This window comes from Geotrypetes seraphini, chromosome 4 (assembly GCF_902459505.1).
Source record: "Geotrypetes seraphini chromosome 4, aGeoSer1.1, whole genome shotgun sequence".
Lineage (NCBI taxonomy): Eukaryota > Metazoa > Chordata > Amphibia > Gymnophiona > Dermophiidae > Geotrypetes > Geotrypetes seraphini.
The window spans coordinates 109755832-109780662 of record NC_047087.1 but is presented as its reverse complement, the minus strand read 5'-3'; the positions used below and the strand labels follow the sequence as shown (position 1 = coordinate 109780662).

At 45.2% G+C, this 24831-nt stretch overlaps 1 protein-coding gene across 5 annotated transcripts in view; it reads left to right on the top strand.

The window, feature by feature from the left end:
- TMEM39A (transmembrane protein 39A) overlaps positions 1-19872 on the top strand; it is a 95887-nt gene extending 76015 nt beyond the window's left edge. For 2 of the 5 annotated variants that reach the window (XM_033943159.1, XM_033943160.1), the window contains exons 5-9: positions 2264-2418; positions 3612-3750; positions 6029-6216; positions 15605-15725; positions 19215-19872. In XM_033943159.1, coding sequence (XP_033799050.1) covers positions 2264-2418; positions 3612-3750; positions 6029-6216; positions 15605-15725; positions 19215-19448 — 837 coding nt within the window. In that variant the 3' untranslated portion in view covers positions 19449-19872. Of the gene's footprint in view, positions 1-2263; positions 2419-3401; positions 3751-6028; positions 6217-15604; positions 15726-19214 lie in introns of all 5 variants that reach the window. The other 3 variants (XM_033943156.1, XM_033943157.1, XM_033943158.1) reach the window with 2 other exon arrangements.
- Positions 19873-24831: the final 4959 nt, after the last annotated feature.

The window sequence follows — 24831 nt, the reverse complement described above, 5'->3', positions numbered from 1 at the left end:
TGGTGAATGAATACTTATAATACAAGGATCCCAGCCCTGATTCTAACTGAGCTGGAAACTAAAAAGAGCAGGAGGAAACTGGTAGATCAAAAATAAATGAACAAACAAAACGGAAAAACTGAGCTTAAATAGCAGTTGGCACTCTGTTTATCCCTCACCCTTTCCCAAACGGCTGTTTCAGGTTACTGCAACTGAAGGTAGCCAGCCTTACATCAGTTTGAGGTAAATATGTATATATTCATAACTATCCTCAGTTTCAACAGAGCAGTTTGACTGAATCTCTACCTGAAGTTAGGCCATGCTGTTTGTTGCAGTCTATCACACACATAAAGCTCAATTACTTTTTAATCTGAGGTTAAACAGAACCATGGCCAGAAAAATAGCTTTTCCTCTCAAATCTGGAAATGTATAGAGTTTATTATGCAAGAAAGAGCTTTACTATTTGTCTTTGCTTGTCTAGTCTACTTCCTCATTACTGGAGTGCAGTTTTCTCTGAGGTGCCAGAATAAATATTCATAATTAAAAAGATCAAAATACTCAAGAAGGATGACAGCAGTCCCAGAGATTTGGCAATTTGATGTATATTATTAATCTTTTATATATTTTATTTTTGTATATAGTTTTTCACATGCAACAGTTGGCATATATATGTGGAGGAGCATTTTCGATATGATGTCTAAGTCCGCGTTTAGATATTTTGCAGAAAACATCCAAAAATCTAGTAGGAAAAATTACCATTTTCAAAACAGAAATAGTCTGTCTTTTTGTTTTGAAAAAGGCTATTTCCTAGATGTGTTTGTCCTCAGTGCATCTTTCTTTTTAAACCATTAAAAAAAACCCCAACAACAAAAAAAGTCCAAATGAAAAATGCATAAAAATCGGATATTGCAACGTGGGAGGGGCCAGCATTCTTAGTAGACTGGCCATACAGATAGCAGCAGAGTAGTTGGCAACCTAGGGGCATTGCAGTGAACTTCACATAAAAGGCTTTTAGTGGACTCGCACTTTCCACCTCAAGTGTACTAGTTAGAGTGGGATATGGGCCTGGGTCCTCTTCTCTGCAGTCCACTGCACTGATTACCAGACTAGTCCAGAGACCTGCCTATTGCTCTAATAGGATTGGCCTTGACATCTGAAGCTGTCATACAGGATGGTATGTACTGTATCATTCGCATCTTTGGGGAGTGGGACGGGGTCAGTAACCACTGGAGGAGTAAGGGGGCACTAAGCCTTCATGTCTCCAGTGGTTATCTGGCCAGTTTGGCCACCTTTTTGGAACTTATTCGTTATTGAAACAGGTCTAATCTCAAACATCCAAGTTTTGCCCTGGATGTTTTCTGTGTTCCATTATTGCAGAAAGAAAGTCCAAATCATAAATCTGCCCTAATCCTACCCAAAATATGCCCCCAACATATACCCCCTTGAGATTTAAATGCACTGCAGACAAACAGCGTAGAAAACTATCTGATAAATATGTTTTGAAAATGGCAATTTGGATATTTTAGCAAAAAAAATCCAAATGACACTTTATGGCATTTTTTGGACATTTTCTCTTTTGAAAATATGTCCGATAGTCAACCAAAAATAAGATAGAGTAAAACCTTGGATTGTAAGTAACTTGGTATGCAAGTGTTTTGCAAGACAAGCAAAACATTTTATTAAATTTTAACTTGATATACAAGCAAGGTCTTGCAATACAAATACATACAGTATACACACATCACAACTGAGCCGATGGTGGTTGTTTTCTCTCTCTCTCTTTGTAATAAAGTTTTTGGGTTGTGGAGTTTCCATTATTTCTTACAGGGAAATTCGCTTTGATATATAAGTGTTTTGGATTACAATCATGTTTTTGGAACGAATTATGCTCGCAAACCAAGGTTTTACAAGTACCTGGCAAGATTCCAAAAGAATAAATCAGGTTTTATGCTGCTTATTCTTGAAATAAATAGTTGATTTTTTCAAGTCCGTCTTAACAGTGGCTTATAGATGGATATCTGGAATCAACATCCCTCCCATGGCCCTAGTTTATCTGCAGGCTGAAACCTCATTTTTATTTTTAATAGCTGATTTTCTAGCATGCCTTATTACTATTTTCCGTGAGCTGGCTGTTTAAATCTAGATTAGTGAAACTCCTACATTGAATGAGAATGCTGAAGGCTGGGATTCTTGACACATTAATAATTTTCTGCTAAAGTTAAGGAAAAATGGTATGGTCCTGGTTCCTGTGCCTACATTTTAACCACATTTCCTTCTCCCCCAGGCTTCTCAGGTGGGGACAACATCCATGGTTCACTATACAGCTCTTATCACAGCACGCCTGGTGCTATTGACACTTTGTGGCTGGGTGCTCTGCTGGACCCTGGTCAACCTCTTCAGGAACCATTCGGTCCTCAATTTGCTCTTCCTTGGCTACCCGTGAGTATCCACTCTGTTCCTTTCTGTTCTCTCTGACAATTTGATGTTCTGCTATGTCCCATTTCTTTTCCTAAATTCTTTCAGTGCACACATTCCTGCTTCGTCTGCTTCTTGTTCCTCATGGTTTTCTGTTCCAGCTCTGGATATACTAGAATTTTATTCCTCATTATCAGATATAAGTTATAGGTATAATTTTTTATAAAGCATTTTTCATATGTAATGTGTATTGGGCAAGAAAGTGGCTATTATAGGTTAGGTCAGTGGTTCTTAACCCTGTCCTGGGGGAACTCCAGCCAATCAAGTTTTTAGGATATCCCTAATGAATATACATGAGAGAGATTTGCATATAATGGAGGAGACAGGCATGCAAATATGTCTCATGCTTATTCATTAGGGATATCCTGAAAATATGACTGGTTGGGGATCCCCTAGGATAGGGTTGAGAACCACTGGTTTAGGTGAATTTCCACATGCAAAGCTGTGCATACAAGAACTGCATACTTTTACATAGACAGCATATAGGCAAACTGTGGATGGGGGGCGACTTTAGGCACAGTTGCAGGGTACATGTGCATTTGGTAAAATGTATGCCTACACACAGAGTGCACGTACATAGATGCATCTGGTTTGGAGCAGGTGTAAATTGTACAAGAGCATTTATGCACTATGTAAAATAGGGTCCCAGATCTATCCAAAAGGCACATACTGTAGGTGCCTATATTGCTTGCATAAATAGCATGGTTTTGTGAATTTTATAGGTGCCCTGTTAATAAAATTATCCCATTGTGCAGTTCTTTCTTATATCTCCATGTATTTTTTCAACATGGGTTCTTATTCCTATTTTACCTTTCTCTATTCCTACTGTACGTGATATTTCTTCTGAATACATCATGGGAGAAGCCTCTTAGTATTCTGAATCTGCAATTTCTTTCTCTCCCTCTCTGTGTTCATATGGTATCTTTTTTTCCCCATTCTCCTCCCAGATTTGGTGTATATGTTCCACTTTGCTGCTTCCACCAAGATAGCAGAGCTCAACCTCTTCCAACATACTGCAGCTATTTGGTACAAGACCAGCTAGTGGAAGATGGTGCTACCGATGTTGGCAGCCTTGTTAAGCCCAAAGACTTCCTCTCTCTTCTTAGGGAGTCCTTGAAAGAACAGTTCAATAACCCTACATCCATCCCTACCCACAGCTGCCCGCTGTCACCAGACCTCATCCGCAATGAGGTGGAGTGCCTAAAAGCTGACTTCAACCGCAGAATCAAGGAAGTCCTTTTTAACTCCCTCTTCAGTGCCTACTATGTAGCGTTTCTGCCTCTCTGCTTTGTAAAAGTAAGTACAGTTGGTATAATCTGGTATGATTGTTCTAGGTGTGACCATTTCCATCAGGAGCATAGTGATTTTATTACGTTTGAGACCCTAATCTGTACGTGGCTCCAGTTCTGAGGCTTTTTTATCCTATAAAAAGTGATATTAAAAGTAACAGTAATCTTTGACGATAGCAACATTATAAAGAGATATCCTATATAATAAAAGGCTAGCCACGCATGCGCACTCCTATTTGCGTGCTTTCGAGATCAGTAGGTCTGTGGCTGCAGGAGTGCGCATGCGCGCTAATACGTCACCAACCACCGATCGCCTCCTCAAGCCGGGACTGCAGCTAGCCGCCGATCTCCGTTCCTCCAGCAGGGGCGGGGGGAGTCTGGGAGGAGAGGGATCGCGGCCGCTCAGCGCCCCCACTGAGGAGCCCAGCAACTTTCCGCTGCTCGGGACCCGAGTCCTTTGCCGCCCCACCCCCCTTCCCTTCCCGCGGGCCCGACTGGCGATTTAAGCAGCGTGTGCAGCAGTCTTCACACGCTGCTTCGGGCCCTTCTACTGCCCTGATTTGCTTCATGGCAGTAGAAGGACCCGAAGCAGCGTGTGAAGACTGCTGCACACGCTGCTTGAATCGCCATGTGTAGTCGGGCCCGCGGGAAGGGAAGGGGGGGGCGGCAAAGGACTCGGGACCGCGTTTGTAGTCAGGACCGCGGGAAGGGAAAGTGGGGTAGAGGAAATGCTAATGCTGCTGCACAGGGAAATGGAGGTGGAGGGAATGCTGCTTTAGACAGACAGAAAGACAGAGGGAGGAAGGGAGACAGAAAGAAAAGAAGAAAGACACGGGCAGGGAGATACACAAAAAGACAGACAGACAAAGGGGGACAGAGACAGACACAGACAGAAAGAAAAACAGCGGGAGTCGCGTCAGGAGGGGTGTGGGATGTGGCAGAGGGAACTTTTCCAATGGCTGCAACTGGGCGGCTGTCGGGAACCTCTGATCAGGGGCAGAGCAAGGTAAGTGTATCATAGGGATAAGAAGGAGGAGGGGGGGAGAAAAAGGAAGGGATGCCTACTGCTGGACAGGGGGAGAAGGAAAGAGGTGCTGATGGACAGGGGGGTGAAGAAAAAGGAACGGAGGCCTAATGTTGGACCGGGGGAGAAGGAAAGAGGTGCTGCTGAACAGGGGGGAAGTAAAACAAAGGGAGAAGGGCTGCTGTTGCTTAAGGAGAACAGTGAAGGGGTGGTGGTGGACACAGGGGAAGTAAAAGGAAGGGACAATGGACAGGGGGAGCAGGCAAGGGGTGGTGATGGACAGCCAAGGAAAAAGAAAGAGAGAAAGAAAGCGGCTAAGGAGAGAGAGAGAAAGAAATAAAGATACACACACACACACACATTCTAGCACCCGTTAATGTAATGGGCTATAAGACTAGTAGTAAAATATAAGGAATGGTTTGAGATATCATAGGTGATTCACTAGTGGGTTGGTATAATAGGATAGTCTATGATTTTGGACCCACTAGGTCATATTAGATATTTATTGCTAGAATCCATTTAGATCAAAACATCTTACATATAGATTGAAAATAATAAATTTAATCTTTACCATTCTATAGTTGTTTGTACAATTATTGAGCATACCCAGTTTTGCTGTTGCTTTAAGGGTGATGAAGGGGAAGGGATTTGTCCTCTAAAACCTCCCTGATGGTTGTGTGCGCGAAGTATGTGTATAAGGTAATTTCTCATGACTTGTCTTGAGACTTGCACATCCCTACTAACAGGTATTGGCGGCACCTCTAGCCTTTCTCCCCTTTTTGTACCAATTCTCTCTTTATCTAGATCTAGAACAATTGCTTACGCCTACTACTTATGGGGAATTTAGGAAACGCCTAAAAACATATCTGTTCCTGAAGTATCTAGGCAGCTGACCCGCACAACTCTTTCTTCACAATAACTGATCACTAGAGCTGTTAATCACTAGCTTTTAACTCTGTTAAGTTCACTCATTCTGTACCATCTTTAATCATTGTAAACTGCATAGAACTTCACGGTCCTGCGGTATATAAACTGTTATTATTATTATTATTATTATCTGTGCTATGCATGTCCAAATTCCGTTAAAGTACTGGCTATTGATACCTCTGGTAAGGGTATCACAATATGGGATCTTAGGGTTAACTTCTCTGTGATCTTTTTGCAGAGTTGTGGATTGTATGATTTTTGTTCTCACCTTTAGCCCCTGAATGTGCATGCTGTAATTGGTGCCAGTCTAATTATATTGCATTGTCTCTTGCAGAGCACTCAGTACTATGACATGCGTTGGTCATGTGAGCACCTCATCATGGTGTGGATCAATGCTTTTGTCATGTTGACCACACAGCTGCTGCCACCCAAATACTGCGATCTGCTGCACAAATCTGCTGCCCATTTGGGCAAGTGGCAGAGGCTAGAACACGGGTCTTACAGTAATGCACCACAGCACATGTGAGTAGATGCCTCTGAGAGGGTGATCGGGGGTGGCTCATTCTACATATGAGTTCAGAAAGGAAAGATACAGCTTTGATAAATGTTAGAGTTGTACCAACACAGACCTGGTAACTTTAAGAAACAATCTGTGTTCTTTCCCAGCCTAGAGGGGAAAGGCTACACAAATGACAGCTTCTAGTAAGCCTAATCAGTACAGTGGGGTACTGAGGATACAGAGAAAGGAGATGTGAAGAGGTTGTATTGCCAGATAAGAGAGGATTGTAAAAATGAGGTGGGGATGGAGAGGAATTTTTGAAAGAAGAGCTGGGGAGGTTGTGAAAGAGGGGCTGAATACATTGAGGAATCAGGGGCATATGATTATTCTAGAATGTTGCCCGAATAAGACCTGGGCTTCAGTGTCTCTCTATCTTTTAAAGTTTTTAGTTCTATTTGGTTTTATTTTGTTGGTTTTTACTTTGTTTTATGTCTCTCATCTACCTTATTCATAGTTTTATAGGGTTCTGTACTTTTTTCTTTTAATTTTTACTCGGGATAGTCAGAAACCATCTTGGATAGGAGGAGTTTGACAGTTATAGAATCACAGCATAACGGTTTATAACCTAAAGGTCTGGTCTTTGATTGTCTTTGTGGGATCATGCACCTGTCTGCCGGGACCTGGTTGAAGTGCCGCGGCCCACTGGCGATGTTGGGGGATTGCTGCTTGATGGGGCAAAGCAGAGCATGGCCGAAACCACTCCAGCAGCAGCATCCGCCTCTGTGCAGCTTCATGCTCCAGGCACAGCCAGGAAAAAGGCAGCGAAGCCTGAGGGAGCGGTGAAAAAGTGCGCAAGGCATCGGGCCTTCAGAGGAGCGCAGTGGTGGGGCTCTGGTGGTAGCCAGCTACAAGGTGGAGAAGAATAGCAGTTGCCAGGGGCTAACCGTCAAGAGTCTGATGGATGGAGGCAGCCTGCTGCAGACTAGAGGCAGCGGAACTTCGGGCGCTTTCAAATTGAATGGGAAGCTGCAGGAGGGTGAGGAACCCTTCCAGGGGCAGGAAACCGAAAAATGACCATAGCAGCAGAGCTCTGGTTTCAGCTGAGCCATTGGTCATCGGGCGCTGTTCCCCTGCAATTGAAGTCCGTGTGGCTTGGGACCGTCAGCAGTGGACTGGTATTATGTCTTGCCATCTCTCTTCCTTGGCCTCCGGTGTGCAGCAGACCGATAGGAACCCAGCTGAGAGCTGCCGGTAGAAGTTTACAAGCATTGGGCAACCAATTTGGATGAGATTGTGGAGACTGAATGGAATTTGATTTGCTTTATTAAACCTTTCTTTTATGGGATGGCCTAATTTTGATCTTTCTTTTGTTTGCTGCTTCTTAGTTGTACCTTGATGTAGTTTCTTTGTCTTTATCTACAGTACACTTCTTTTTTTCTTCATCTCTCTTTGGGAATTGATTTTTCTTAGATATTTAATATAACAAATGATATTAAACATAACATAAGCATAGCACTGTGAACAAATTCCATGCATTTCGTTCAAGAAAAAACCCCTGTATTAACAATATATCTTTATTATTTAATAATTTGTTTTCTCAGGTACTTTAGCTAGATTGTGAGCCTTCGGGACAGTTAGGGAATTTGAAATTCCCTAATTTTTACTTTTTATTTTTACTTTTATTTTATTGTAACCCGTTCTGGGCTCTTGGGAGGATGGGCTATAAAAATGAACAAATAAATAAATATGAAAGAGGAATGGGGTAGAATGGATGAATGCATTCATATCTTGGTGCCTGGATGAGAAGAGGGTACCTGAGATGGGAAGGGAAAGAGAGAGTGAGGACTTGGGATGAGTAGAGTAGTGCAGGATCTGGGAGATGAGCACTAGAGAATGACATGAGGACCATTTACCACGTTAAACCACTGGACACTGCAGTAAATCCACAGGAATGGAGACATTTGCAACTGGTTTACCGCAGGAATGGGGACAAGACCTTTTACCGCCCTTTGAGAGCGGTGAAAAGTCTTACTACTGTGGTAAAAAAAATTGTGCCTGTGTCAGACTTGGCATCTTCTCCCCAGCTCCTCTTGCACCTATTTTACCTTTAGGAGCCAGACATGCCACAATGAAGACAGAAGGAACCTAAAACCAAAGCCTGAGACCAATGTGATTTGAAGAATAAAATTACCAGATAACAAAAAGAAAAAAAACCAAATTTATTTTATATTTTGTGATTAGAATATTTCAGATTTGAGATATGTATCCTGCTAGAGCTGGTATTAGACATAAGTGGGGACCGCAAAGTCCAGGATGTGCTTCTTTGGATTCCAGCTGGCTTAGGGCTCTCTCTCTGACCAGAGGGCTGTTGCCCTAGTTGCACTACCCTAACATTATTCTTGTGTGACTAAAGTATTCTGTTAGCTTGATTTTTCTATGTAGCATTCTGTGGCAATTTGGTTTGTTCAGTTTTCACAATAGTGAAATATTTGTGAGGGAGATGGGTTTTGTTGAACATTGCTCTGTTTTGTGTTTATAAAATGACAATTGTCAGAGGAGAAGCTTCCGCCCACACACATGCGACTGCAGGGCGGCACAGGTAGGCTTTGCTGGCATCAGTTTCTTTTCTAAAGTGCCGCGAACGTAAGGGGGAGGGAGGGAGGGAAGGGGCTGCGCGCACGTGCGCGATCGGTGACCACGCACCTTCCCTCCCTTAAGTTTCTTTATGCCGTGAAGGTAAAGAGGAGGGAGGGAGATTCTCAGGCCGCTGAAGGGCGGTGAGGTGGCGAGAGGGAAGGGTGGATGCTGCAGGGATGGGGCAGTGAAGGGGATGGCGGGGACAGGGATGGGGCGGTGAAGGGGACTGCAGGTCCGGTCACTATTCACCTCCCCCTGCTCAAACACTGTTTGCCTTTGCTCCCCTCCCCTACCTCAACAAGGCACTTTCTTTCTTCATTCCTTGCTCCCCCTCCCACCAACTGTAAAGGCACTCTCACTTGCTGTCTGCTTGCAGGGTTGGATTTGAGAATATCATGCCCATAGGCAGAGGGTTGATGGGGGAAAAGAATGACCTATAATTTGGTGCTGCCTTATTCCAACCCTGCATGCTCCCTGCTGTTTGAGCAACTACCTCGGGGCACATATCTAACCCTGCTGGTAAGGGGCATATGTATGCACTCTACCAAGCAGTAATAGCCAGATACCATGTCTAGCCACAAGTTGTAGTATTGTATGTATATTATTTATTCATTTGGAATTAGGACACTCTCTCTTTTTTTCAGTAGTAGCTGAAGGTGAGTTGCATTCAGGTACACTAGTTTTATCCCTATCCCCAGGAGGCTTACAACCTAAGTTTGCACCTGAGCATATATAGATTTTGTATAAAAAATGTATGCGAGAAAGAGAGGGAACCAAAGTACAAGCCAATGCAAAGGGAAAAGAAAAGCACAAAGGGCCTTCAAGTCTGGGCAATCAAACTTGGTTTATTGGGACCTAACAAGGGCTATGTTTTGGCAAATCCACCTGTGTCAGGTCAATCACTGAATGATCAAAGCATACACCACCAAATCCAAAAACGCTACCAGGCTGAAGCAGCATCTTCATTGCACCAACACTGTGCACATGAATTGGATGGAAGGGAAGGGATGAGAAGGAGAGAGAATATCTGGATGTAGGTGTGAGAAAATAAAAAAGTTGAGTGAGCAAGAGTGGAAGAAGAGAGAGAGAAATGAGTGACAAGGGGGAAGAGTGGAGAAAAGGGGAAGTGAGGAGAGAGAAGAATGTCTAGAGCAGGGATGTCCAACTTCAGTCTTTAAGGGCTGTAATCCAGTCAACTTTTCAGGATTTCCCCAAAGAATATGAGATTTATTTGCATCCACTGGCTCCACTGTATACAAATAGATCTCGTGCATATTCATTGTGGAAATCCTGAAAACCCAGCTGTATTGAGTTGATGCTTAAAACTTGTGCACAAAATGTTTTTCATGTGCATATGGACCAGCAAAAATTAGAGAGAATGTTGCTGATCATGCATTTATTCCTTTTCCTTCTTGCAGTTGTTACACAGGAGTTCCTCAGTCTAAACTTTTCCATAGAACCAATTGGGCCCATTTTTCTTGGTCAGTTACCTTAGAGCAGAGGTCTCCAACCTTTTTTCGTGTAAAGGGCTGCAAGGTTAATACTAGAAAGATGAGGGCCGCCCAAAAATTTCAAGCTTATGTGTACTACTAATTTTGTAATCCGCCTTAACCTGCTTATTCAGACTGGGTATTAAAAATTAATACTAATATTGATTCTACAACACTTTAAGGATATATATTTTTAAAACTCACTTTATTTTGGATTGTCAGTGGTAGCAAATTCCATAAATGCGACACCTGAGTAAAACACTTAAGAAATTGCTATATTAAGTGCGCAAGATTGAAATCGACGTTTTTACAGGATTTGAAGAGCATTTCAGCCAACAGTTTGAGGACTGCAGTGGAGGACTTTGGGAGTGTTGGAGACCACTGCTTTAGAGCCTAAAAGGGTCCACCTCACCCTCCAATTCTTCAAGGCTGTAAGTCCTGTTGCTACCACGTGGTCCTTTTTGCGAGTACTCAATTCCTTAGATTTTTTGGTGTTTAAATTTTATTCTTTTTTCATGTTAGTTTGGTGTTGGCAGTTTATAGTTTTTGAGCTCCCAGCTGGGGAATTTTTATCACCATTGAGTCATTTGATTTTGCTGCGGCTATTTTTCTGGATGAAATATCCCAAAAGATGACCCTCAGTAGCTTCAAAAGGTGCTACCAGCGCAACAGGACCATAATCTATTACAAATACCTATTTATGGTGCCTGCAATGCCTGGAATATGCCCATGATCCCTTTCATTGTATTCTTTGTTCACAAATGTCAGAGGGATTTGTGGTAGAGAAAGGAGAGAAAAGCTCATCTATCGTGCCATAGGAGACACATGATGGCAGATAAAGGCCAAATGGCCCATCTAGTCTGCCCATCTAACCGCCATGGAACTATAATCCAACTATAAACTATAAAGCCTCCATGGAACCATAATCAGAGTTCCACTACACCTCAAGTGACTGAGGGGGTGTGTGGTCATTTCAGCTGCGATGCCTGTAAGTTTGTCAGAAGTAGCTTTTGAGGAGCAACCTAAGCAGAATTTCAATGAATGGATAGAATGCTTCTTTGCTTGGCATGATACTACAGCTTTGACATTGTTTGTCGAGGGCAGAGGCAATCAAGCCAATACTCACGAAGCTGCCCATGAAGTCTTGGCAGCCATTTTGGACATCTTCAGACCAGCGGCACTGCGTCAGGGGCAGGAAAAAGTTGGACTCTTTCCTGCTCCTAAAGAAGCCACTAGACCACCAGGGATGATAAGGTATGACATGGGGGTGTTGGGTTAGGATTGCACCAACAGTGGGGGAATAGGCAGGAGAGATAGATGGCAGGGAGGGATGGCAGGCAGAGCAGAGGAAGGGGGGCAGGGGTATAGGTGCCAGCTATGTGGGTACCTGAGCACCCCCAATATTTTTGGGACCTCAACTTCCTTCCCTTCCCCTCGGCAGTATTGGGGGGTAAACAGAGCATCTGCTTCCCCTCCCTGTGGACAGACATGTTTCTTCATTTGTGACGTGTGCAGCCTCTCTCTATGCTTTTCTTCATCCGCTGTCTGCCCTCAATGACGCAACCTCCTGTTTTTGCCTGGACAGACCACGGTTGAAGGAAAGCATGGAGGGAGGCCACAGGCAAAGTTTCACAGTCACTACTGCAGCTGGCAGTCCCCTGCAACAAAAATGTATTTTTTTATCAGCAAGAAGACAAAGGTGAGGGCAATGTTGGAACGGGGCAGATAGAAGGGAGAGGACATACTGGGCCGAGGAAGCCCTCTGGACCTATTCGTTTTTTAAAGTAGAACAGGGAAGGAAGTTCAGAGAAGTGCCAGACGGGGGGTGGGGAAAGGAGACAGGTAAGAACTTATGGGGCCGAAACAGGGATTGGGGGAGGTGAGAGAGAGAGAGAAAGAAGGATGGTGGGTAATGGTCTGAAGGAAGAGAAAGGGAGAAAAGTTGGATATGGGGTGGTGTGGAGGAAGGGGAAGATACTTGAAGGGAGAACAGTTGGGAAGAGAAACGAAAAGATAGTGGACCTGCTGGTGGTGCAGAGGGAGAGAGAGATATGGGCTGGGGGTGGTGCAGAGAAAGTGAGAGATGGTAGACCTGGGGGGGAGGAAGGAGCGAGGGAAGTTCAATAGAGGATCAAGCAGTACAGTGGATTGAAGCAATATTCAAGCTCATGGAAAATGTTGCATCCCTACAACATCGAACGCCATCAACTGGCAAAAAGAAAGCACCATGGATGACTCCTGATCTTGTACTTCTTCGTCGTCTACTTCGCTTCCTGGAGAGGCGCTGGAGATGTCATCATACTTCTACGCTACTTAATTTGATTAAGAATAAGACTTTGACCTACAAAAATATGGTTCAAGAAGGAAAAAAAGAAATACTGCAGAAAAAAAGATTGCTGCAGCTAATAGTTCCTCGGCCCTTTATGCAATAGTAAAGTCTCTTACAAACCAAGGTAATACTAAATCAGCTAATGATTTAACTCCCAAAGTGCAGGCTTTAGTGGATTAAAAAAAAAGAATTAATCAAGTATGTATATCTCTAGCACCATCCTTGACAAGCAGTACCCCTAACTCACCGGAAAGAACAAAGCATGTTCCAATGAGCTTTTTTCCCAAAGTTTTCTATTTTATCTCTATTGGAACTTCAACAAACTCTGCAATCTTTAAACTTGACAGGCCATCCTTCTGACCCCTTGCCACCATCAATTCTAAAATGTAATTTTGTTATTTTTGGACCCTTCATTCACAGCTTGATCAGTAACAGCCTCTCCTCCAATGCTCTTCCTAAAATCTGGAAATCAGCCTCTATAAGACTAATTCTTAAACACCCCTCCCTCTGCACCAATGATTGTTCTATGGGGTGAAGGGAGAGAGAGAGAAGGTGGCAGATATTAGATGTTAGTAGGGAGAGGAGCAGATGCAGGACAGAAATTGGGAGAGAAGGGAGCAGACACTGAATGGAAGTGGAGAGAGGGGGGCAGAACTGGAGAGGAGAGTGAGAGGGGAAGATGCTAGATGGAAGGGGGTAGAGAAATAGGGCACATACTGGATGGAAGGAGGGGATAAAGAAAAAAAGGGCACATGCTGGATGAGGGAAGAGGACAGAGGTAGTGAGATACTGGAGAGGTAGCAAGCTAGAAGTAGACACAGTGAACGAGGGAGATTGACTGGATAGTAAGAGAGAAGTTAAACAGAGGCTGAAAATAAATTGAGAAGGAAGACCAGAGAAAAGGGAAGGGAGAAGAGAGAAATGCTAGACCACGGGGTAGGTGGGGAAAGCAGGGGAAGGAGGAATGAAGGTAAGAAGAGAGAGATGCCAGAGCATAGGAAGGATGGGGAAGGAGAGAGATACCAGAACTGAGAGCAGCAAAGGAGAAGACAGATGCTACGGGAACTCACGGTAGCCATTTTGGATGAGTGATCTACATGGGGCAAGAGCGTAGAAAGATCGCTCCTGCCCTGAAAGACCGCTAGACCACCAGGTAAGGTCCAGGATGCTGGGGGGAAGGCAGGAGGGAAGTGGGGATGTGTCAAGAGTTGGCCCAAAAGTTATTCGCAAATTTTCAGTATTCGCGGGCCGGCTCTGCCCCTAACCGCCACAAATATTGGAGGAGTGTATTTTGTTCAGTTTTGGAGACTGTATCTAGCGAAGGACATAAGAAGACTTGAAGCAGTCCAGAGGAGGGTGACAAAAATGATAGGAGGTTTGCGCCAAAAGTCGTATGAGGAGAGACTGGAAACCCTGAATATGTATACTCTAAAGGAAAGGAAGGCAGGAGAGATATGATTCAGATATTCAAATACTTGAAAGGTATTAACATAGAACAAAATATTTTCCAGAGAAAAGAAAATGGTAAAACCAGAGGACATAATTTGAGGTTTAGGGGTGGTAGACTCAAGAGCAATGTAAGGAAATTCTTCTTTACGGAGAGGGTGGTGGATGTTTGAAATGCGCTCCTGAGAGAGGTGGTGGAGATGAAAACTGTGACAGAGTTCAAAAAAGTGTGGGATGAACTCAGAGTATCTAGAATCAGAAAATAAATAATAGTAAATATTGACAAACTAAGGCCAGTACTGGGCAGACTTGCACAGTCTGTGTCTGTATATGGCCGTTTGGTTGAGGATGGGCTGGGGAGGGCGTTAATGGCTGGAATGATGTAGATGGGCTGGAGTGAGCTTTGATGGAGACTTCATTATTTGGAACCTAAGTACAGTACCGGGCAGAGCTTTGGAGTCTTGCCCAGAAATAGCTAAGAACGGGGGGGGGGGGGGGGGAAATTACATTGAATCAGGTTGGGCAGACTGGATGGACCATTCGGGTCTTTATCTGCCGGCATCTACTCTGTGTCACTCAGAGAATAGTTAAGCTCTGGAACACATTGCCAGAGGTTGTGGTAAGAGCAGATAGCGTAGCTGGTTTTAAGAAAGGTTTGGACAATTTCCTGGAGGAAAAGTCTATAGTCTTTGTTATTGAGAGAGACATGGGGAAAACCACTACTTGCCCTAGATCGGTAGCATGGAATGTTGCCTCTTCTTGGGTTTTAGCCAGGTACTAGGGATCTGGATTGGCCACCGTGAGAACAGGCTACTGGGCTTGATGGACCATTGGTCTGACCCAGTGGAGCTGTTCTTATGTAGTCTTTACTAATCTGGCTTTAGTTTTACAATGGATGTATTGATGTTGTAGAGCTCACTGGTGTGTAAGATGCTGGCTTTTCCTAGGTACACTCTTGTGGTGCAACTTGTGGATTATTACTAATAATCATGTTTTTCATATAGAGGGAGGGAAGTGTTAAAAATGATCGGCCCCGGGTGTCACATATGCTAGGTATGCCACTAACTACCCTGGGATCATTCTCTACAAGCTCTAACTCGTATATAATTTAGCATTAAGATGACATATACATATAGATAGATAGATATGTTCTGGTGTCTGCAAGCTGCTAGCTAACAGTGTTTTTTACATGGTTATATTATGCAGGATGTCTCTGTGAAGTTGGAAATGCTGTCTGAGTAAAGTACTAAAGGGAGGTGGTGGGGCCAAGTTTATAAGTCACACTGGGCACAATTACAGTTTGCTAGTGTTAGCTCTATGGTAGAGTACCACAATCTCTGTAATATTTGCATCTGTTGTTCCTGAATATTTAAGTCCTTCTGCACTGGGAAGTAAAGGGACAGCTGTCGTGATATTTTAGCCCAGTGATACCTTGCTTTTTTGGAGCTTACTATGAGATTTACCTTTTTCCCTTAGCTCACCTATTTTTTTTTTTTTTCTTTTCTGCAGCTGGTCAGAGAACACAATCTGGCCACAGGGAGTTTTGGTACGACAAAGTCGATGTTTATACAAGGCTGTAGGGCCTTATAATGTTGCAGTGCCTTCAGATGTCTCGCATGCTAGATTTTATGTAAGTATTACTAGTGGAGGTGGGTTACAGGGGGAAGAGGGTTACTTTGGCTATTTCTTATAAAGCATTTTTTCTAGGGTACAAGAAAAAAATCTTTGCAGTGAACTGTGTATGATAGGCATTGTCTTGTATAATTTATTTTGAGCTGCTTTAATTTTACACGTTCACCCCAGTAACGCATTACTCCTTATGCTTCTTGCTCTGTCTTTGAAGAGCTTGTCATCTCTGCTCTCCATCTTTATGTCTCTTTCCAGCATCTTAGCTGTTTATATTGAGAAATGTCTAAACATTAGAAAGTAGGGTGCAGTTGCTTTAGCTTCTTCTATGATTGCTCCTTGACTTGACCATGAGGGTTAAACACTACACTTTGAGACCAAAGAGTCCGAAAGATTCTCAAAATTTCACGGTAAAATCCCATAGGCTGCTACCAAGGTCGCTAGTGTAACGATTTCAAAAAGGCAAGTCATTCTCAAAAGACCCTGCATACAAATGAGGTTTGTGGATGTTCAATAGGCTTGCTAAATTTACTTGAGATGAGTCACTGGTGGTAGCGATAGCATATGTGCAGGATACACCCTCAGTAAAAAAAAAAAAAAAATTTAAGATTGTGGCATGAGAGATGCCCACTCTCTCCCGCTGTGCTCGTACAACCTCTGGACACCCACCCCCGGCAGTGGGAGAGATACCCACTCTCTCCCACCGTGCTTGTACAATCCCCTGACTCTATCCCCCCCTTGCAGCGGGAGGGATGCCCACTCCCTCCCACCGCCAACCCAAACCCCCCAACTCCCCCCGTGACCCCCCTCCCTACTATTCAGGAAGTTTGGCCAGAGGGACATCTACCCTCCTCCGGCTGGCAGGCCTGCCTCTTACAAAATGGCGGGCCTTCCCCTTCCATCCTGGGATGCGCCGGGGAGGGGCCTAAGGCTCTCATTGGCCAGACGCCTAAGGCCCCTTCCCAGTGCATCCCAGGATGCACCCAGAAGGGGAAGGCCTGCCATTTTGTAAGAAGCGTGTCTGCTAGCTGAAGCGGGGTAGGTGTCCCTCCAGCCGAACTTCCTGAATAAGGTACGGAGGGGTAGGGGGTCGTCGGGGACACTGGGGGGAATTTTTGGAGTTGGGCAATGGCAGGAGAGAGTGGGCATGCCTCCTGCTGTGGGGGGGGGTAGCGTCGGGGGGATTATGCGAGCGTAGTGGAAGAGGGTGGGCATCTCCTGCTGCCAGGGGTGGGTGTCAGGAGGGTGTGCGAGCACGGTGGGAGAGAGTTGGCATCTCTCTTGCTGATCTAAGGTCTGGTTTTTGAGCTGTCAAACCTTACTCTCCTGTCAGTGTCTGAGCCAATTAGCGCTCAGGCACTGATCAGAAAGTAAAACTATGACAGCTCAGACCTGTTGGCAAATTTTGGCCACAAATGTAGCACAACAAGGTTAGGGAATCACTCAGTGATTATAGAGAATTGCTCGGAGTACTCATTTTGATATTAATGACCTTGTTGTACTACATTTGCATGGCAGTATCAGAGACTGTTAGAAAACTTGGAAAAAACCATGGTAAGCCATTTTGATAATCTGCTGCTAAAATACATGCATGCTAAACCAGCTGGAACTGGTTTAGCGAGCACATTAAAGGCACATTTTAGTTTTGAGAATCTGCCTCTGAGAAGTTGATGGGGGTTCCAGTGAGAGAATCAGTCATAAGGTCAAATGGTACTAGAAGTGCCTTATTAGTAAAATGGTACTGCTGTGTTGTGGGGGAGGGGAGACAGACCATTAATATAAGTTATGGGACCTGGCAGTACTCATAGCCAGATGCACTAAAGCTAGCGATTTTTGCTAAACTTGTTTTAACAGCTTTAGTGACGATTGCATTTGCCAACCCAAGGCAGAAAACGGCTCACCTTCTGGTTTTCTGCATGATCACTCATTCCCCAATCTGACCATGCAAATAAGCTCATTAATATTAAAATGTCATGTAAACTAGTAGAGCGATTGATGCTCTAACACGGCTTCCCGATACACTAAAAATAGTGATCGCTTTTAGCAATCCAAAATAACCAACTGGTCTTACCTAATTTTTTTTTTTTTTAAATGGACACAGATGCTGTGCTTGTTACACATGCACAGTATCTGCCCCATTCGAAAAAAAAGTTAAAAAAAAGCTTCCCCCCTGCCGATGACGGCCCTCTCTGACAAACCAGCATCAGGAACCGACCTCCCTCCCCCCACCGCCAGTAAAAACGACAGGAGGAATGCTCATTCCCTTCTGCCATGGCAACTCTTCCCCCCCTCCCCCGGGGCAGCAAAACGGCAGGAGGGATGCACCAGGCATCACCCCAAACATCCCCTACTTTCCCCCTTTCCCCCCCAAAAAAGGCAGGAGGGATGTCTACTCCCTCCTGCCACTGGAGGTCCCCCGAAACCTCCCCACATACCTTCTCAAACTCCCCCCTGTACATTTTCAGAGAAGTTGGAGCAGGAGGGAAGCTCAGTCCATCCTGCTCGTTAGGCCTGCCAGTCCAAAATGGTGGGCCTTTTCCTTCTTGGTGCATCATGTGATACACAGGGAGGGGCCTAAGGCCCTGATTGCCTCAGACACCTAAAATCCCTCCCCTTGGGAGGAGTCTTAGGCTATCAGGGCCTTTGGCTCCTCCCTTGGTATCCCGGAATACGAAGGGGAGGAGTCTACGGCCCTTATTGGCTTGACTGAGCCAATCAGGGCTTTAGGCACCTCCCTGTATATCACATGATGCACCTAGAAGGGAAAGGACCACCATTTTCGACGAGCAGGACAGACTGAGGTTCCAACTTCTCTGAAAAGGTCTGGGGTGGTCCGGGGGGGTTTCGGGGGACATCTGGTGCAAGGGTGGGCATCCCTGCCATTTCGCTGATGGGGGGGGGCGGGGAGGATGGCATGGCAAGAAGGAGTGGGCATACTTCTTGCCAATGGCAAGAGGGAATGGCCATCCCTCCTGCCAATTTTTGCGTGAGGGGTATGGATTCCTGGTGCTGCATTTGTCAAGGGTCATTAGCGAGGGCCATCATCGGTTGGGGGGGGGTTTAAATGGGGCAAGTGTGTGTGTATATGTTTGTATCATGCACAGCATATGTGTCCATTTAAAAAAAAAATAAAAAGGTTTCCTGCCCCAAACAGCTGAGTAGTAGGAAGCTTTCTCCTGCCTCTCAGCTGTTCGGGCTTCCTCTGCCGGCTCTGTGGTCATTCGGACGGCAGAGTCAGGGATTACAACGAACATCTTCATGAACCATTTGCAAACACACTTTTTAGTGCATCAATAGCTCTGAATCAGCAAAAAAATCGGAGCGGAGCAGAGCAGATCCACAAGGTCTTACCGATCCTCTTTAGTGCATCTAGGCCTTACTCTTTTCCATCCTGCAGAAATTTGACAGGGAATGATGGAATGTCTGAATGCTACACAGTGTGTGCTTGCCTTTCATGACAAAAATCTTTGTGCTTTTTCTTTACCTCCTATAGTTCCTGTTTCACCAGCCGTTACGGCTGCTGAACCTGCTCATCCTAATGGAAGGCAGCCTGGTCTTCTACCAGCTATACTCACTGCTGCGCTCTGAGAAGTGGAATCACACGCTTTCCATGGCTCTGATCCTCTTCTGCAACTATTACGTCTTATTCAAGCTTCTGCGGGACAGGATAGTACTGGGTAGGGCCTACTCCTACCCCATCAACAGCTATGGACTCAAGGCCCATTAAAGCCAGCAGTAAGCCCAGCAAGAGGGAAGGTATGGGTCAAAGAGAAGGTTGAAAAACAAAATTTGTCAGAAAATATTTTCATACAGTTCTATTTTTTTCTTGCAATGTTTATAAATATTTAAGATATATTTTGTATACCATTCTTTTTTGTGGGGCAGGGGAGGCTGTAAGTGTCTTTCCGTTTATAAACCAGGTGTTATTTTATATACATTTAAATGTGTGCGTATATCTATGTACGTGTGTATACAGCTTTACGCACACATAGTTATATCATGAAAGTGAAGCCATGGTGATTGTACGCTTGGGTCTCCATGGCCACTTTGCTCATTCTCATGGAGTTATGGTGCCATCTGCCTGTGTTAATAATCGCAGAGCTTAATAATATTGAGAAAAGGGCAACAATAAAAAAAACCTTGATTTTGTACCCGTTTGTGTTTGCTCCTCAGTGTGATTTATTCCTTTTATCACTATATGACCCATCAGTCAGTGATCTATGCAATGGTTCTAGCTTCGTAGTCAAAAGTTCACTTTCATTTTCACCTGTGTAAGGACTTTTGATGTAAAGGGAACAAACCTTGCACCCACCCTCCACCCCATATGCACTTTATTTGAAAATGTAAATGATTGATTTGCTTTTATTTGAGGCAGTTTTAGGAATGAGCATATGTTTGCAAGGAAAACTTCCTGCTGAATTTCCCTTTGAAAATTCAGAGCCAGTCTGCAATGTGTATACTTTGGGATGAGGATTTCCAAATGAAAATTCTTGTTGTTAGATATTTCTGCCCCTATCGGGTCCTCTGCAGCCATACTCCTTCACTCTTTTCAGACCATTGGCAACATTCAACGCAATCAGAGGGAAGCCCAAAGGCTTCCAGGTTATCCGCCGGTACGGTGGAGGAGCAAAAGAATGCTGCCGGTGGTCTGAAGAGAAAGGCCAATAAGATGCCTGATGGGGTGGGTGGGTGGGTGGGAAGGGATGAAAGAGATGCTGCATGGATTGGTAACCTGAGGCTCTTTTCCTGTGCCCCCCTCCCCCCAAGACCTACTGAAGTATCAAAGTCTATTCAACGTTTATCCCTCCATTCCCCTCCACCACCATGTCCAACATTCCTTCCTTTTGCATCCCTTTCCATCTGGCCCACCCTTCTTTCTCCACCACAACATCCAATGTTTATCCCTCCCTCCATGTCCAACAATTCTCTCTCCTGTCATATTTAGGTAGCCCCCCCAGCCTACCAAGGTACCTGGTGGTCCGCAACCTCTCGTGATACTGCAAGCTTCCACAAAAGATTGCGGCTGCCACGAAGAATCCCGCTGGACCACCAGATACCTCAGTAGTGATACCTCCCCCCCCGGGCCTATCTAAATATGACAGGAGGGAGAATTGTTGGACATGGTGGTAGAGAGGAGGGAGGGAGAAATATTGGATGTTGTGGTGGAAAGAAGGGTGGGCTAGATGGAAAAGGATGCAAGAGGGAAGAATGTTGGACATGATGGTGGAGGGGTTTGGAGGGATAAACGTTGCATGGTGCTGGAGAGGGATGATAGAAGGAGAAATGTTGGGCATGGGGCTGGTGGGGAGGGGCAAAAGATACTACACAAGGACCAGGGGATGAGAGAGGGAGAAATGTTGGACGTGGCTGTAGAGGGGGTGAGATAGATGCACCCTTTATCCCTCTACCCTCTCTCTCTGCAGCAAGAGAGAGAGAGATGGTGGATAGTGAGAGAGGGATACATGTTGCACATGGAGTGGAGGAGAGAGGAAGAATTGCTCTGCAGGAGTGGGGAGGGGGAAAAGGAGAATGGTCCAGGATAGAAGGGAGGTTGCTGTACAATGGGAGGGAGGGAAGAGAGAAATACTGAACAATGGTAGGAGGAACCAATGGACAGCAATTGCTTGAAGAAGAATTTACAGAAGACAGGACAGCAGAAAAAAGATAAACTGGAACCAGCTTGATGGGAACATAAATCTCCAGACAACAAAGGTAAAAAAAGGAATTTGACAGAAATATGTTAGCTTTGGGAAATGTATATAACAGATGTCCTTTATATTGTGATCAACAGAAAAGGAAATGCATTTCTGGTTTTATTTCTACAGTGTTGAAGTACTTGCTAACCCTTGCTGTGGCTGGTGGGGGATCCCCAACCACCACCAACTGAGGCCCTCCTCCAAAGGTGACCAGAACTTCCCTCTACTAAGCATAGCAGTCTCTGGCAGCATCCCTGAGCCACTGAGGTGCCAGCATCTATGCCTCGGGGACACTGCTGCTGCCTGCCAAGCTTGGCAAAAGGGATCCCTGGCCAATTTCAGAGGAAGTCCTCAGCTGACACAACTTGAGGGTCCTCATCAGCTGGAGTATTTATGTATTGTTAATAAGATTATATTGTGTGTTTATGAAAAATGAATGGATGAAATTGCATTACAATTAAGTACTATTATTTGGGGGGTCGGATCTGGGACAGAGCTTAGTTGGGGGTACTCGGTTGATATTTCTTAAACTTAGGGGGTACTTGGCTTGAAGAAGTTGAGAAACACTGGTATCCTTTTACCCACAAACACCAAACTTCATTCCAAAGGATGACTGCAAGCACAATCACATTAATACCCATAGGCATGCATAAAAACAAAACTGATTTTAATTGTATTGCTCCTTAAAGACCTGCCTTATGAAAGCCTTTTCCCTAATCTTTATTTGTTAGAGGGAAAAAGTTAGCAAACAAGGACCTTTATTACAATTTGCAAGGGACAATTCTGGAGTGAGACACCAAGAAAAAAGTCTTAAATCAGATTCAAGAGGACCTCCTCCAAAGGCAGCCAGAACTTCCCTCCACCAAGCGTAGTAGTCGCTGGCAGCATCCCTGAGCCACTGAGATGCCAGCTTCTGTGACACAGGGACATTGTTGCTGCCTGCCAAGCTTGGCAAAAGGGACCCCTGGCCACCATCCAAGGAAGTTGTCAGCTGACATAGTTTGTGGGTCCTCATCTGCTGGAGTATTTATATTTGAGACTCTGGCAGACTCATTTACAAAGTGTGTATTTTTCCCAATTCATATTTCCAAATTAATAAAGTGTCTTTGCTCATTTGTAAATGGGTCTCTACCGAGGCCTTTAATTTAGTAGCATAATTAAATGAAATACAGTGGTACCTCGGTTTACGAGTGCACCGGTTTGCGAGTGTTTTGCAAGACGAGCAAAACATTTGCAAAATCGGCGCCTCGGAAACTGAGCGCGCTTCGATTTGCGAGCGCCCCCCCTGCGAACCGGCACCCTCCCCCCCCCGTGATCCGGCACCCCCCACCCCTCCCGCCGTGACCTGAGGCCCCCCCAACCCACCCGAACCCTCTTCTTACTTTTCTGTAGCCTCCGCAGCGGCACTGGCACCAGCATGTCCTGTGCGTGGTGCCGGTGCCTGAAGATCTACTTCCTGTGCTGGGCCTGAGAGTTCACGTTGAACGTGAACTCTCAGGCCCAGCACAGGAAGCAGATCTTCAGGCACCGGCATGCACAAGACATGCTGATGCCGGTACCGCTGTGGAGGCTACAGAAAAGTAAGAAGAGGGTTCGGGTGGGTTGGGGGGACCTCAGGTCACGGCGGGGGGGTGTGCCGGATCGCGGGGGGGCCTTCGGGGGGAGCAATGCCGGTTCTCGTGGGGGGGGAGCAGCGCTGCTGGCCTCGGGGGGGGGGTGAGAACATATCAAAGCAAGTTTCCCTTACTTCCTATGGGGAAACTTGCTTTGATATACGAGCATTTTGGATTACGAGCATGCTCCTGGAACGGATTATGCTCGTAATCCAAGGTACCACTGTAATTGTTTCTGAAGTTTATGGGGAGAGGTGGGGACGGATTTGATTTCCAGTGGGGACCGACAGGGACGGGTTTGATTCCAGCAGACGGGCAGGGACAAGTTTGATTTTTGTCCCTACGCATCTCTCTATTTGACTCCCAGCATGCCCCTTCTACTCCGCGTTCTATCTTGAGTAGAGTGAGAGTGCAGCCCACGTCTTTTCCCTGGCATCCTAATATGAGTGTTTTAGTCATTGAGCACTGGAATGCTCCTTAGGGCTCTTTAAAGGTAGCAAAAACAATGACTAGGCTGTATCCAATGGCACAGGGGTGTCCACAGATGTTCGTACAACCTAAGGTAGATTTCTTGGTTGCTCAGGTAACCAAGCGCACATCCCTGCCAAGTGAGGGATGTGTAGTATTAAAGGATATACAGAATTGCAGAGTGGATGCGGTACTGAAAAAGCAAATTGAAGCTTTGGCCTTAGGGATCCATTTGCTGGAGAGATATTATCAGTTCTCAGTACATCCCTTTGGGTTGGCAACAAAACCCTGCATGTTCACTAAGGGTTGCAATCCGCAAAGCAGGATTGCAACTGGCTGATCAGAGCTCCATCTTTATTGGAAAGGGAACAAGCAGTGGCTCATGTGGTCCAGTTCTTGCAGAGCCTGGGCTGGATAGTGAATTTTTAAAAGAGCCAACTAGTTCCATCCCAATTTCTGGAATACCTGAGAGTACTATTCAACACAGTAGAAGGCTGGGACTATCTTCCAGAGGCATGCAGATAAGCTTTGTACTCTTACGGACATGATGGCCAAGCCAGCTCCGTCTTTGTGGCATTATCTCCAAGTATTAGGCTTCATGGCAGCCACTATAGATGTTCCTTGGGTGAAGGCTCACATGCGTCCTCTCCAGAATGCATTACTGTCTCGGGACTTCCATCAAATGACTTTCCCCTGGACTCCGGAATCCCACCGCAGTGTGAATTGGTGGTTCCGTCCACAGTCATTATTACAGAGCATGCCTCTCATAATAACTTCATGGGTGATTTCTCACAACAGATGCCAGCCTGTTCAGCTGAGGAGGCCATTGCAACAGTTCCCCAATCCAAGGGCGGTGGTCGGTCGGCCTCCCAGAGAAAATGGTCCATCAACAGGCTGGAGCTTTGGGCCATTCAATTGGTGTTACAATAGTGGGAGAAGAGTCTTCTTAGATAATGCTGCAGCGGTGGCATATGTCAATCGCAAAAGAGGTGCAGCTGAGCCTGGAAGTCCACTTATTGTTCAGGTGGGCAGAGCTACACCTACAGCAGATCTCCATGGTGTAAGTAGTGGGGAGTGGACCATGTCTAGGCTAATTACCTCTGCAGGCAAACGTTAGACCTGGAAGAACGGACATTATCTGTAGCAACATTTCAATCCATCATTCTTCAATGGGGTCGGCCAACTTTTGATGTGATGGCTAAGGCAAGGAACAAGAAGGTGTACCAGTTCTTCAATGGAAGAGCTGAGCCCAGAAGTGGAGGTTTTGATGCCCTAGTCCAGCTGTGGCCAAAGAACGAGCTCTTGTACATATTTCCTCCAAGGCCCCCGATAC